The 15,248-nt window shown below is 42.2% G+C and overlaps 1 protein-coding gene across 1 annotated transcript in view; it reads right to left on the reverse strand.

The window, feature by feature from the left end:
- The window catches only part of FAM114A1 (family with sequence similarity 114 member A1), a 45,661-nt gene that overhangs the window by 17,311 nt on the left and 13,102 nt on the right, over nucleotides 1-15,248 (reverse strand). Inside the window, exons 3-7 of the mRNA XM_065405357.1 lie at nucleotides 12,787-12,906; nucleotides 12,512-12,618; nucleotides 10,051-10,185; nucleotides 7,131-7,283; nucleotides 2,983-3,106 (exon numbers count right to left, since the gene is read on the reverse strand). Of these exons, the coding sequence (XP_065261429.1) occupies nucleotides 2,983-3,106; nucleotides 7,131-7,283; nucleotides 10,051-10,185; nucleotides 12,512-12,618; nucleotides 12,787-12,906 (639 nt within the window). The remainder of the gene's footprint in view (nucleotides 1-2,982; nucleotides 3,107-7,130; nucleotides 7,284-10,050; nucleotides 10,186-12,511; nucleotides 12,619-12,786; nucleotides 12,907-15,248) is intronic.

The following is a 15,248-nucleotide window of genomic DNA, read 5'->3' on the forward strand; positions in this document are numbered from 1 at the left end:
AATTTTTCCACAGTTTTTGAACCATTCTATAAAATTTAATACAAAATTATATCCTTGCTACTCTATATAATTCTATAGGATGGTTAAAAAAAAAAAAAAGCCTTTAAGGGCTTGTCTTCACTACCCGCCTGGATCGGCGGGTAGAAATCGATCTCTCGGGGATCGAATTATCGCGTCTTGTTGGGACGCGACAATCGATCCCCGAATCGACGCGCGTACTCCACCAGCGCAGGTAGGAGTAAGCGCCGTCGACGGGGGAGCTGCGGCGGTCGATTTGCCGCCGTCCTCACAGCGGGGTAAGTCGGCTCGGATACGTCAAATTCAGCTACGCTATTCGCGTAGCTGAATTTGCGTATCTTAAATCGATTCCCCCCCCCCCAGTGTAGACCTAGCGTCAGGCCTGATCCAAAGCCCAATGAAGTCTGTGGAAAGACTCCCTCTCAGCTCAGAGGGCTTGGAGCAGGTCCATAGAAAGGATTACATGCTCTGTGAATTTCTATTAGGTTTTAGATTAATTTCTACAGAACCCTATTGATTTCATCCCTCTTAAATTATATAGGATTTTTCCATAAGGGTTTATCTTGCTCATCATTTCATACAGTTTAAGGCCAGAAGGGATCATTAGTCTTACGTCCAGTGTATCACAGGCCATTAATTTCATTTAGTTACCCTCATATTGAGCACAATAACTAGGGTTAGACTAAAGTATTTCAGCCCTTGGGAGACTGAGTTGTAGCAAAAAATCTAGCTCAGCTACATGCAAGTTTTCTAGCTGAGCAGCAAAACACCGGGATGTATAAACCAAATAGCTGGCAACTTTGTCCTCAAGAGATTCAACACAGCTGCCTGTAAGCATGTTACAAATATCTGAAAAGAAAATGGGTCTCCTCTCCATTTCTCAAAGTCCAGATTTCTCTCTCCATCTATTTTAGTAATTCTGTCTAAGGCCAGATGTTAAACATTTAAATATTTAATATTTTTATAGTCTCTTTCAGCCTCTTGTATTAAAAAAATGCAAGTTGACATTGTCCCCTTAATAGTTTGTAAATATCTGTGGACAGACATCATGTGATGTGTACAAGATATGAAAGTTCCCTTGTGGAATTGCTGCTTATGCAGTATGGGTGACATCTGCCACTGTGCAGAGGGAGAGGGCAAATCCTGTCCACCACTAAAGGGCTGATCACAAAGGGATACACAATGTACTATATTATACTGCCTTTACTCTGTATGTGGAGCTACGTACACATGTAAATGGATTGTGGGACTTAAGTGGTGCATAGGAATTGCCCTGGCTTTTTGCACTGGGGTTACCCAATGTGCACTTATTGTGGTTAAAGGAAATGAGTCACCTTGAACAGTAGCTGATCTTACTGCAGCCTAAAATAACTGTTGGACTTTCTGAAGACCATTCTCTCGTTCCTAGCTGCATTGAACATGTCTGTGGTTATTATTATTTCCTCTGTCACAAGGGAGGATGTATTTTGGTCTTCTAACTGATTTGCTTTTGCAGAGCAAAATCTGCAATGCTTTTTGCTTCAGTCTTTATCTTCAAGGAGCTCTATGGCTTAGGCTCAGCAGATCTAAAAGATTGCTTAGAGCTTGAGAATGAGGACGTTGGTTGACAAGTCCCCTCCTCAGGCACAACCGAACTTTCCACCTTAAGGGTAAAGCTCACCTGTCCTGGAGATAGAGCATTCTTCGGGGCTGTTGTGAGGCTGTGGAATGAATTCCACAGGCATTAAGGACCATCACAGACCTCACCACTTTCCTCTCCAAATGCAAGCCATGTTTCTTTGATGTGCTCTCTCTAGTATAAACTCAAAGCAATGTTCACATTAAAAAAACAACCCTACCAAACTAAACACTTCATTGCACACACAGCTTTCTCTTCAGGAGAGGATGAAAGAACAAACCACATGAGACAGATGTTAGTCCCTTTGCTTAATAAACTATTGGAAGATGCTAGAAGACTATGGTGATGAGGGCAATATTTAGAGTAGAACAGAATAGAAGTTGCTGCTGCCCCAGGCAGTGTGAACAATGAAATATCTCTAGACACTTCTTTTAAATAAGATTTTATTTCAGTGATTCTTAATTTCAGATTCTTGGTCACACATCTCTCAGTATTTTGCAAAATGTAGGATCGTATAGGCCTGCATCCCTGAGATTAGGAGAAGACCCTCATATGTAAAACAAGGTCTTTTAAGTTATTGAGGATAGAGTCCATTTTCATTGATTTCAAGAGCTCAATTCAAAATGCACAACCCAGGAGGAGAGGGGACTACGGTGGCTTTAAGCTACCTATGCAACTTTCTGATTCTGTCCTGTTTCAGAGGCTGCAGAGGCCCCTGGCATAACGTAGGCAGCCCTAGGGGGTCTCTCTAAGTTATGGACACCTCCCTAGGCTGCCCTCTGGACCAAAGCATGGTCTGGAATCCTCACAGTGCTGTGACATGCCCTTGCTGCCCCCCAACACCCCCCTAAGTCAGGACTTGCAAAGAGAAATCTTGGAGGCAGCCTTATGGCTTTCTTCAACAGTGCCAGTGTGAGGGGAATCCTCTCTCAGCAGGAACTGGGGCTTTTAGGACCTTTTTATGACACACCAGCCCTTTTACCTGGTGTAAAGGATCTCACCCGCTGTGTATTGGATACAGCCATTATGGTACAAAATCATTGCTGAACTCCCCTAACCTTTTAGCCTATGGTGCATTCACAATTTTATACGCAGAGTCTATAAACCAGAATGTCAATCAACTGAGTTTGAAATGAACATCTGACAATCCAAGCTTCCCTAGTCTCCACTGTATTTACTTCTTTTGAAGAATGTTAGGGTATTATAGAGAAATTCACTCCAAATTGTCTGTCTACTCTCAACTCTCAATTAATTAAAGCATGCTAGTTTGGGTTAAAGTTTTTTTCAAATTAAATATATAGATTTAACAGGTCTCAACTGGGATACACCAGTATTATTTTAATTACCTTTTTTTTCTTGATCCTCTTCATTATTTGATTCCTTTGGAATGAAGATCTCTTTAATAGCAATTAAGTCATTTTTCACAGTTTCCAACTGCTCTCCATTAAGTGATGTTAAAAATGACTGAATCTGAAAAAGGAAATGACAGTGATCACTACTAACCCAAATCACCCCTCTCTTTACTGAAATTACGAATTTTGATCCTCACCCCAAGGTGTGTTGAGCAGTAGACAAGAACTCCCATTAGAAGATCAGGTCCTTTATCTAACCTATCTACCTTATCTAGGGATTAATTATGTACTCATCTGCTTGGTATCCGAGTTTCTGACAAATATTACACAAGCCTTACAAGATATTCAGGCCGCCTCCTGCTCCCAGAGCATATTTTTTGGATAACATCTTATAATTATTCTGGGAAGGCTCTGGTGAAGAGTGGGTAGGAAGAGCAGAGGGGAAGACTCGCTGTCAGCCTGAACAGCTGTGGCAGGAAATTCCAGAGTAGTGGCCCTATTCCCTGCTCCCACAAGGCTTACCCACATTACCTACAGTCCAACTGTTTTGAAGAACGCAGTGGTCATGGCATGTCATTGTGCCTGAGAAAGTCTGGTTCTAGCCCACTGAAAGTTTTGAAAATTAAGGCTATCAACCTAGGGGATGACTGTTAGTAGTCTGCTCTCCTCACAAGCAGCCTTAGTTCCACCAAATTCCCATAGGCTGTCTTTGGTGGACACTCCAGTCTGTTTTCGTCTTCAACTAGAAATCTCCTTGCAGAGTCCCCAAACGGCTGTCAGTTTCCCCCCGCATGTAGGCTGCTAGATCTGTAGTTGATATCCAAGCACTGAACACTCTTGCTTACAAGAGATGAACCTCATTTCAGACTTATAAAGAAGTCTGTGAGCTCTGGTTAACTTGAATTTAAACAGACTCATGCTAAGTTTTGGCTATGATGAATGAGAAGGTGTTTTTACTTGTGTCTTTGTTTTTATAGGACCGGACTGTGATTTTTGTATTTACAATTCTACACCTAGAAATAGTTGCAAATGCTACAACTATAGGGACATTAGGTGTCAAAGTGCTGTTGAAATGGGCCTGCAGTTATTTGTGCCGGAAAAATAGGAGACTGAAGTGAGACACTTTTAAAAAAGCAGGATCATTCTGTTTAAGAGAAACTATTCCTTATACTTCTATTTTTTGGGAGGGCAGGGAGAGATGGACTTTAAAAAAAAAAAGGGTGGAGGAAGAAACGCTGAGAAATGTATTTGAAAAATGTCATAATGTATAAATACAACCGCTAAGTGTGCACCAAAGCTTTCCTGAATGGCTGCACTTCAGAGCCAATAAACTGACAGTTGAAAGCTAGCTGTCACAGAGACCTTATTAACTTAAGCATGTATCTCAGAGTAATCTTACAGGGTTTGTCTACACAGCAGTGTAAGCCCAGGTCTGAGTCTGGACACAAGGCAACCCCCTCTTGCATCCACACTGCAATTGCGCTAACCTAGGGCTTGGACTTAGGATCCCAGGACCCCGTAGGGCTATAGGGTCTGAGCCTGAGTTAAACCTGGACCTGGAGTCCAAGCCCTATTGCTATCCTGTGTGCACATGGTCCCATTTTGACTTGGGGTCCCAAGAATCTTCCAGATGTATCCTACAGTTCCTGGCGGCAGAGTAGCAGCACTGCAGGCAGCCAGCACAGTGGTCCGGAAGTGCCACTACTGCTGGCCGAGCCTGCTCCCCATTCCTGCATCCTCCTGTGGTGGCTCTGGCTCCTGCGCCTCCTTGCTGTCATGTGGAGCTTGCCCAGAGCAGGGAGAAAATTTGCCAGTTGGGACGTGGCTCTTGGCTGTTGGGGATCATTACCCCCCTGGCCGTGGTGAGCCAGGAGCTCTCCCACTCCCTCTCTCTGCGGGGTGGTGCTCTGATCTTGCCCTTGCTCCTGGGCTCCCACTGCCCTCCCTGGGGCTGCGTGTGCAGGGACGCCCTGTCTGTGTGCACTGTCAGGATAGTGAGTGGGAGCTGGTCCCCAAACTTCCCTGCAGCCTCCTGGCATGCAGCGGGGGCAGCGATAAGGGATCCCCGGGGATGCACCCAAGCCTGGGCATGCACTTCACCAGTCCGCAGCTAGCAGCAGCCAGGCTGGGGTGTGTGTGTGTTTTAAGAGATGGGATCTTTGGGAGGACAGCAGCGATCCACCACCTGGGTCATGCAGGCGAGGGCCACACACCCTGGGTGGAATGGAGCAGGAAAGGAAGCAGCTAGTTCTGGATCCCCTGGGGGGACTGCCAAGAGCTGAAGAACTTGATTATTAGGCAGATAAGTGGGTCACCAAGTTGGCTGCTTCTTGAGACTTGTTAGTAAAAAGTGGGAGTAAGAAAGTGCCAGTGGTTGAACATTGGAGGCTGCTTCTGCACCAGTCTTCAGCTGGGCCAGGGTTAGAAGACTTTAGACAGGGGTGGTGACTCTGATGCAGTGTATGATCCACTCGGGGTGTTCCTTCTGCAGGGTGAGTGATCTGCAGTTTGCACAAGCACATTATCAGCCACAAACAAATTTATTTTTCATCATGTCATTTTGACTTGCATTGCATGGCAATCGAGACCACTCCCTCCCAAACACTGCCCCCTCACCAAAAATGAGCCCGTTTCCCCCTCCCCTCGAAGCACATTCCTATAGGTACTATTTCCCCTCTGCCATTGGGCCATGCAAGTCCATAACGTGAGCACACAAAGTATCCCTTACTTCCGCTGCTCGGGTGCAATCAGCTCCCCGCCACGCTAGCTTCACTTCTGGCTGAGCGTACCAATCCACTGTCTCCTCGCTGTCATACGTCCTTTTAGAGGGAAATGGCTCACCTCTGGCTTCACAAAAGTTATGAAGAGCACAGCAAGCCACAGTAACGCAGACAACAGTAATTACACTGGCATCTAAATGGGTTTGTAAACACCTCCAACAGGATATTAATCTGCCAAAAGTACATTCAACAATCATTCTACACCTGCTTAGAGTGTAATTAAACTTTTTTTTTTGCCTGAGCCTCTGAAATAAGAGTATGATTTCATAAGCCAAGGCAAAAGAGGGTACGTGGGTTCCCCGATAACAACAATGGGGACAGTAACACTATTTAGATCTATGCCATTTGGTGGAAATAGTGTCCCAGCCTGTCCATGAATGTAGATTCCAGAGCAGCAAAAAACTCTGGCATCATTAACTTTTCCTGTATAGCTCACACTGACATTCATAAATCTGCCTATGTGGTCCACTACTGCCTGCATAACAATGGAGTAATACCCTTTGCGGTTTACATACTCATGTGCTCCTTGAGGAGGGCCAACTATAGGCACAAGTCCCATCGACAGCACCACCACCGTTAGGAAACAGAGTGGGCAGTAGAGTTTTCCCACAGTACACCATGTTCCTAGGGCTAGAATGTTGACATTCGTGGGGGGCACTAGGCACTCTGGAATATGGTTACTTTTGACTTGGGTTAGTGCACTGCAGTGTGGATGTCAAAGCCCTAGGTTTGAGCACGGGTCAGAAAATTCTTAACCTAGGGTTAAAAGGCAATATAGATGCTCAAGCCCAGGTTTCCCTGACATGGGTCAGCTGACTCAAGTCCCAGTTACCCTAGGTTACATTGCTGTGTAAACATAGCCACAGAAACTGCTTACATCTCTATTTATATCTTGGGTTGGTCAACAACAGGATAATAACACAATGCAATAAAGAATATTTAGAAGTTAAATAAATAATCTGGAATGCATTTTCTTTTATTAACCTCTTAGTGTAGTTGGTGCAAGGTTCCTGAATATAAATAGTAACACCTTTAATAAAAACAATACACTTGAGTCTTTTGGTAAAGCTTGAAAGGGCATTAGCACCTTGTAACAGGTTTAAAGAGCAGAACACAATGTCTTAACAACTAAAACTTTCAATGGCAGATTTCCTTGCTTCCTTTGTGCTAAATCCTGGTCCTCCTGAACTCACTGGGAAAACCCTCATTGATTTCATGAGATAAGGGATTGACCCTTGGGAGCAAATCAGTACCCAGTGAAGTCAATGAAAAAACTCTTATTGACTTGTATGGGGAGATTAATGCTTACAAAAAGTATTTCACTAAAATGTGTTTGTGATTTATGCAGCTTGTTTACTGTACCTTGGCTTCACTTTCATTTGACAGAATTTCCAGAGCTTCAAGATGGGACAAACCCTGGAACTCATCAAAAAGCAGCCCATAATGCGCTGTCCTTTCAACTGTAACTTGCTGGGCCAATCTCTGCTTCTCTTTCTCTTTCGCTTCTCGCAACAGCTGCAAAAATATACATCATTCCTGTTGATTTATTGACTGCACTGCAGATTTGGCAGTTTTTATTACTCTCAGCCTCATCTCTTCTAGGCAGTAATAATAAAATTTGGTACTATATCACACCTGCAGAGCTGAAATTTTAGTCAGCCTCAGATATGCCTCATAATTTTTTTTTTTGATTAACCTCTCTAATAAAATATTTAAGCAGTGTTCTATATGTGTTTTTCCCTATGGTAATTATTAACTGTCTTTAAAAACCAACCAACAACAAATAACATTGCTCATATCCTCAAATGCAGTGTTGGCTACAGGTAATACCTCATAAATTTAGCCACCGTTTGCAAGGGAAGAAAAATTAAAAAGTCTTTACTTCATCCAGTGCCCCATACAGGTCCTACAGTATGTATACATAGAGCACAATCTCTGCAGAATGCTGTTTCCAGGGTTCCTACCCACATGAAGTATATATATAGTGAATATATAGTGAAACCTGTCGTAAATGACCTTTGGACCCACAAAAATCATTTGCTTAATGAAGGTAGGGTTTTGTAGGAAAAATGCATCAGAACTGTACTCCATACATTTGGGGATATTATGGAGTGCTCTCTTAATACAGAAGGTTGCCTAAGAAGAAATGGCCTCTTGTACACATTTTCCACTGTATTTATGGGTTAAATTTCACCCTATCCAAAGCCTATGAACCACTTAAGCCTATTTTGACATTTTATGCTTACGTGGCACTTTGGCCTTCTCCTGTCCCTCTGCACAAGGATGAAATATCTAGCTCTACCATTTTCAATACTGCATACACAATTCTTCATATCTAAATTTTGCATGCACAAATTAGATTAAAAGAAAGCAATGGACTGGGACTCAGGAGAACTGGGTTCAGTTATTGTACCACAGACTTTCTGTGTGAACTTAGGCAATCACTTTACCTTTCTCTGCCTCATTTCCCCATCTCTTATTACCTCCATTTAACACTTCCTTTCTCCCATCCTTTATTTCCCTTGCCTATTTAGGCCCCTACTTACGCACATGTTTAACTTTAAGTATCTGCTTAAGTGCAGTCCGGAATAGGATGGGACATGCCAACACTTAACTCAGGGGTCGGCAACGTTTGGCACGCGGCTCGCCAGGGTAAGCACCCTAGCAGGCCGGGCCAGTTTATTTACCTGCTGATGCGGCAGGTTCAGCCGATCGCGGCCCCCACTCGCCGCGGTTTGCCGTCCCGGGCCAATGGGGGCGTTGGGAAGCGGCGCGGGATGTGCTGGCCACGGCTTCCCGCCGCCCCCATTGGTCCGGGACAGCGAACCGCGGCCAGTGGGGGCCGCAATTGGCCGAACCTGCCGCGTCAGGAGGTAAATAAATTGGCCCGGCCCGCTAGGGTGCTTACCCTGGCGAGCCGCGTGCCAAACGTTGCCGACCCCTGACTTAACTGAATGTATTAACATATACCTGCCCATGCAATTAGCTGGTTTCATGTAGATGTGTATTTTTGCAGACACAGCTGTAGTCCAGTGTTTGAAAAATTGGTTCTTACCATCTAGATGACTTTCTTCAGATCATAAATTTTCAGTCAGATCATATTTTGAGTCTACACTACTTGAGAGAGTCCCCTTTATTGCCAGAGTTGCAATATTACATTGTGAAGTGCCTTGGAATGCTTTACAAGAAACACATTACCCCAAACTAAGCCCTGATCTTGCAATCAGATCCATGTAGAAACTTCAACTGCAGTACTGGGGCCGTAGTATTTTATGTCTATACATATTTCTTTTTTAACAGTAATGGCCATTTGGAGCATTGCTCAAGTAGATATAGGTAAAGTGTATAATTATGTAATTTGCTTAGCATGGATTAGTTTGCTTTTGATCTGTTCTAACAGTATCATTCTGTTTCTGCTTACAGTGGTAGATGTTAAAAATGAAACATCTTATTGAGAGAAAAATATCTCACTGCAATATTACATTCTACAAACAGGAAAATATTGTGGTAATATAAAGGCTTCCTTTTAATGTCTACTGCTATAGGATTTCCCTTAACCTTACTACATATAGGTTTTATGCTACCTAGGTCTATCTGTGTTTATTAACACACACACACACACACACACACACACACACTTTATTGATGAAATTCTATTGCAGTTAGCAAAAGTAGTAAGCAGTTACTGAACATCTGTACCTGGAGAGCTAAAGTAACTGGTACTGGCAATGATTATATTCAGATTATACTGTTACAAGGTCTCTGAATCTTTGAAGACACAAATCATAACTTGACTCATATGGTAAGGGCATGGTGCATTGCTGTTGAGTATGCGGTTTCCCTAGATGATAGCATTAATTTAAAAGGATATAAGTAATAATTTTTTACTGCTTTAATTTTTTCCCCAATAAAATAAATGCTATATTCCACTATTACTCATTCCCCAGGAAAGCACTACAACTATGTATGTATTGGTGTGAATACAGATTTATAACTATTAAGAAAACATTAAGGGTTTGAGCACTTCTCCAGAGTACGTTTATCACCTGACACAGTATCTTATGAAAATCGGTAATTGCACATCCTTGCTTATATGCAAGTTCTGATTTTACAAAATATATTAATTTGCAGTCCTGCAGAGAACAAAGTGAAGCTGACACAATGCATAATTTTTATTTTGATAGGTCTAACTATACTAAATTAACCCTACTACTGATGCGAATGAAATTCTTGTTCAGTAATTTGCAACTGCACTAACAAAGAGGGTTTGAAGCAATCCAACCTGAGATAAGGAAACTGTTCTTTCCATCAGTATTTTGGTTCTCTTAAATCCAGGATCACTTTCTGCCAGGACATTCATGGTTTTCTTGCCGATAAATTCCAAAGCATCTAGACCACCTGTCAAAACACTTTTCCCCTGCACATAAAACAATACAGTGTGGTTATTTTCTTTACACTTTATGTTAATAAGAAATTGTAAAAAAACACTGGTTCTGCTGACGCTGACTTTGAATTTTTAACTCCCTAAAGTTTCTCCACCCTTACTAATAATAGGATTTATGACTTCATCAATCATCTCACTTTGCTTTGAATCCATTTTCCAGGAGAAAAAGTACTATACAAAGGTTTTATAATTAACTTATTTTGAATGATATTTAATAGCTTGATGTCAATAAGAAATATGCCCAATAGCAATTCTCTTAATAAATTAAATAATAATAATCAGAGAATAAAGCCATATTTACTTTGTATACATGGATGGTTCATCTTTTCCTTTAAATGGCATGCAGTGGGTCAGTGCAAATTTTAGGTACAAAAGGTTCCTTTGAAGTTAAGGACCCTTATGAAAGGATCTCACCTCACTCGTGTAACTGAGTTTTTTTTTCATTTGACAGCTGCAATGAACTGCTACATGGGAGATTCACTCACATGAAGCCATTGATTCTATGTCCTCTCACGAGCTTTATTCATCTCTCTCATTGGTTCAGCTACATGGCAGAAGAACCTACACTGGCTAACTGTTCTGTCTGTAGCCTAGACTCTATGTCTGGCAGCTTCTCAAATGAGGAGCTGAACATGGAAAACTTTACAGAGGTCTCAGCAGTCAAGACTGTCTCTGTTCTCAGTATTAGAACATTGAAGGAAACTTTTTTCAACAAGAGGCAGGAGTCACTACATTACCATGAGGAACCTGAACTGTCCTGTTTCTTCTTGATACCATTTGTTACCTTGATATGATGGCCTTCACCACCCACATGGACAGCTCTAACTTTCCAGCTCTCCCTCCTAATTCTCCCACTTGCAGACTGGCTTCCCCATGGAGCTCAGGCAGTCTCACCCAAACCCACCACCAGCAAATCGTAGGTAGCTACAACCTCACTGACTCTGTGACCCTCACTGCAGCCCTTGGGGAGTGGTCAATGGAAATCTTCCCATGTTCCCAGAATCTTTGACATTAAAGCGAAGCTATTCATGGCATACTTCGAATGGGCTGGACAATCATTGAAAGGGAACATCACCCTCACCAGTTTTGCACAAAGGAAACCCTGCCATCTATGCTTCCTGGATGCTGCCTGCAATTTTCTGCAATCCTATGCTAGAGCACCACGCAAAAGAGTTCAAAGGAAAATGACTGTAGAGGTAGCATTTTATACACACTGAAAGGAACAAGGCAAGATGTGGATGGATATTGGAGAGGTAAAATGGAGGAAGCAACAGGATTAGGCAAAAGCTAGGATATAGGGGAGGAGAGGGAAGAAGAGAATGAAATGTAATGTTTAGGTTTTGAGCCTGGATCACAAGGAATATGGAAAGGACAATGGTAATAATGGATAAGGGAGGAAAGATGAATAGTTAGTTCAAATTTTGCCATGTTGAGTTTGAGATGGCACCAAGATATCCAGAGAGCAGTGTCAAAGAGACAGTTTGAGCTGTGAGACTAGGCAAGGAGGGAGAGGCTGGGGCTAGAGAAGAAAAGGAATCATTTAGTAAAAGTCTTGAAGCAAGCAAATGTAGGATTGTCTTGTTTTATCTGCCAGCAAAAATATCAGAAACCCTCCTCTCAAAGTTAATCACAAAGGACTTGATTTTAATAAAATCACGAGAGCACCACACCTTCATATGACTCCCAAGAATTTGCATAGACATACACAGTGCACCAGCCAGAATTTTTTTTAAACTAAGTCTAGTCCCAAATGTTCACTCAAAGGCCACGTCTACACTTTGAGCTAGCGATGTGATTCCCAGCTCACATACACATACTCGCGCTAGCTCAATGAGAGCCAGCGCAAGTATAAACAATAGCGGAGCCATGGTAGCATGGGCAGCAGATGCAGTGGCATGGTTCAAAACCAGGCTGAATACAAACTCACCTGAACCTCGTGGGTAGGTCTCAGCATTGCTAAGCTGTGCCTCTGCTGCCACTGCCCGTGCTACTGCAGCTACGCTACTGTTTATAGGTGGACTAGCTCTCATCGAGCTAGCCTGAATATGTGTACTTAAGCTGGGAATCGCACCCCTAGCTCGCAGTGTAGGTGTAGCCTAAATTGGTTACTTTCTTTGATATACTTGAAACTTTATATTGAGCTAGTTATTTTTGTGTAAAAGTGTCATTGTAGATCTGTGGTTCAAAAACTGTTTTTCAAACAGTCACACAACTCCCAAACCCCCGTCTTCAAATGTGACTTGCAATTAGAGGGCACGAAGGAGAACTTCAGAAGACAAGACACATTGGAGTTACTCACTGTGTTCTGTACAGCATTAGTGATTGTTGACAGCATCCCACGAGATCCAGATGAAGGCGAAGAGGGTGAAACCCCAATGGAGCTCTGGTCTGGGGCATCGTTGGAATCTAATAAAATGAAAAAGAGCCAGGCACAACGTATCTTCAACACTGTGTTATTTTCAACAAATCACAATGAACTGGATTCTGTCACCAAAATCTTTGAATTTCCTAAATTGTATACATTTGATAATTTGTCAAAATGTTTTGTTCAACTTGGACTAATAAGCTACTTACTGATCCCTGGTATTTTGCTCTCAGTTGTGGCAGGTTGTGCGCCTTCTGAAGAAGTTGAACTCGCATTATGAATTCTTAGAGTGGCTCCTGCTTTTTCCTTTACTGCAGTTAATCCATGACCTGTAATGGTACAAATATATTTTAGATGCAATTATGCATGTGTCTGTGATTTGGAAACACTCTTATTACTAGTAACAAGGCATAATATTTAATGCTTAGTAAATACATCAATTAAAAATTAGGTGAAACTCACAAAATATGAAGCCTACTACATCTGCTTAATTTATTTTCTAGGTCAGAAAAGCCAGCTAGACCTTCATTTACTCACTAGTTATATTAACACAATTCAAACTCGTGTCCTGTATGTTAATTGAGCAGAAATGATGAAACTGAAATAGAATACAAATGATACAGGATATAGACCATTGTAAATCTTGTTACTGTGACAGAGAGGGGTAAATTTAGTGCTCAATCTTTCAAAGTACTGAGTGCCTTCAGCACTGATTAACTAAAATGGGAATTGAGGGTGCTCTGTGCCTCCCAGGGCTGGGGCTTAAGTGGAATTCAGATGTTTCATAAGAATGGATGGCCATATTGGATCAGATCAATGGTCCATCTAGCCCAATATCCTGTCTTCCGACAGTGGCCAGTGCCAGATTCTTCAGAGGGAATGAACAGAACAGAACAGAACAGTTATTGAGTGATATATCCGCTGTCATCCAGTCCCAGTTTCTGGCTGTCCGAGGTTTAGGGACACCTGGTGCATAGGGTTGTATCTCTGACCATCTTGGCTAATACCCATTGATAGACCCATCCTCCAGGAACTTATGCAGTTCTTTTTTGAACTCTGTTAATAGTCTTGGCCTTTACTATATCCCCTGGCAATGAGTTCCACAGATTGACTGTGCGTTATGTGAAGAAGTACTTCCTTGTGTTTGTTTTAAACTTGCTGCCTATTAATTTCATTGGTTGACCCCTGGTTCTTGAGTTATGTGAATGGGTAAATAACACTTAATTATTCACTTTCTCCACACCAGTCATGATTTTATAGACCTCTCTCATATCCCCCCTTAGTCATCTCTTTTCTGTCTTTTTAATCTCTCCTCATATGGAGGCTGTTCCATACCCCAATCATTTTTGTTGCCCTTTTCTGAACCTTTTCCAATTCTAATATATCTTTTTGAGATGAGGTGACCAAAACTGCATGCAGTATTCAAGGTGTGGGCATATCAAAGATTTACATAGTGGCATTATGATATTTTCTGTCTTATTATCTATCCTGTTCTTAATGGTTCCTAACATTGTTAGCTTTTTTGACTGCTGCTGCACTCTGGGCAGATGTTTTCATCGAACTATCCACAATGACTCCAAGATCTCCTTCTTGAGTGAAAATACCTAATTTAGACCCCATCATTTTGTATGTATCATTGGGATTATTTTTCCAGTGGGCATTACTTTGCACTTATCAAGATTGAATTTTATCTGCCATTTTGTTGCCCAGTCACCCACTTTTGGGAGAGTCCTCTGTAACTCTTCGCAGTCAATTTTGGACTTAACCATCTTGAGCAACTTAGTATCATCTGTAAACTTTGCCACCTGTTTATCCCCTTTTCCAGATCATTAATGAATATGTTGAATGGCACAGGTGCCAGTACAGATCCTTGGGGGACCCTGCTATTTACCTCTCTCCATTGGGAAAACTGACCATTTATTCTACCCTTTGTTTCCTATCTTTTAACCATATACTGGACCTTTCCTCTTATCCCTTGATTGATTACTTTGCTTAAGAGCCTTTGGTGTAGGACCTTGTCAAAGGCTTTCTGAAAGTCCAAGTACACTATATCCACTGGGTCTCCCTCCCTTGCCCACTTGCCTTCTGACACCCTCAAAGAATACAATTCATGCAATTCATCTTTTCTCCCAACATTTTTGGGGCTATCGGATTTGTTCTCAAGTGTGTTACTTGGATTGGCATTTTAGGAACACTTTCCCTAAAAGTCCTGAGAGGTGATACAAAGGAGAGTTGAGGATGCTCAGGACCTTACAGGACTAGGCTCTGAACACAGATGCAGGGCTTTCCCTTATGAATCTTTGCTCTCTAAACAATCAATCATCCCACTCTCCTGGGTTATCTTGTTGCTCTAATTTTAACCTTCAAATCATCTTCCCCCAATAATACTAACCAGCTTTCATTGTGTATGTTACCTGGGCATTTGACCTTTGGACAGGAGGAGCTCTGGTTGGATCAGGTGGCAGAAAAACAAGCATTGCACCCTCATTTAGGAAGGTATTTGGTAGGTGGTCCCATTGAAGTCAATGGGACTATTCACAACCTTAAAGGCAGGCTTAGGTAAAGGTTGTTCTTTCAAAAGCATACAGTGTTTGCCAAACACTGCTCCTACTGGAGTCTACAGGACCAGGGTTAGGACAATGCTGAGAGCTTCTGAAAATCCTCTTGCATA

This window comes from Emys orbicularis, chromosome 5, assembly GCF_028017835.1.
Source record: "Emys orbicularis isolate rEmyOrb1 chromosome 5, rEmyOrb1.hap1, whole genome shotgun sequence".
Classification (NCBI taxonomy): Eukaryota; Metazoa; Chordata; order Testudines; family Emydidae; genus Emys; species Emys orbicularis.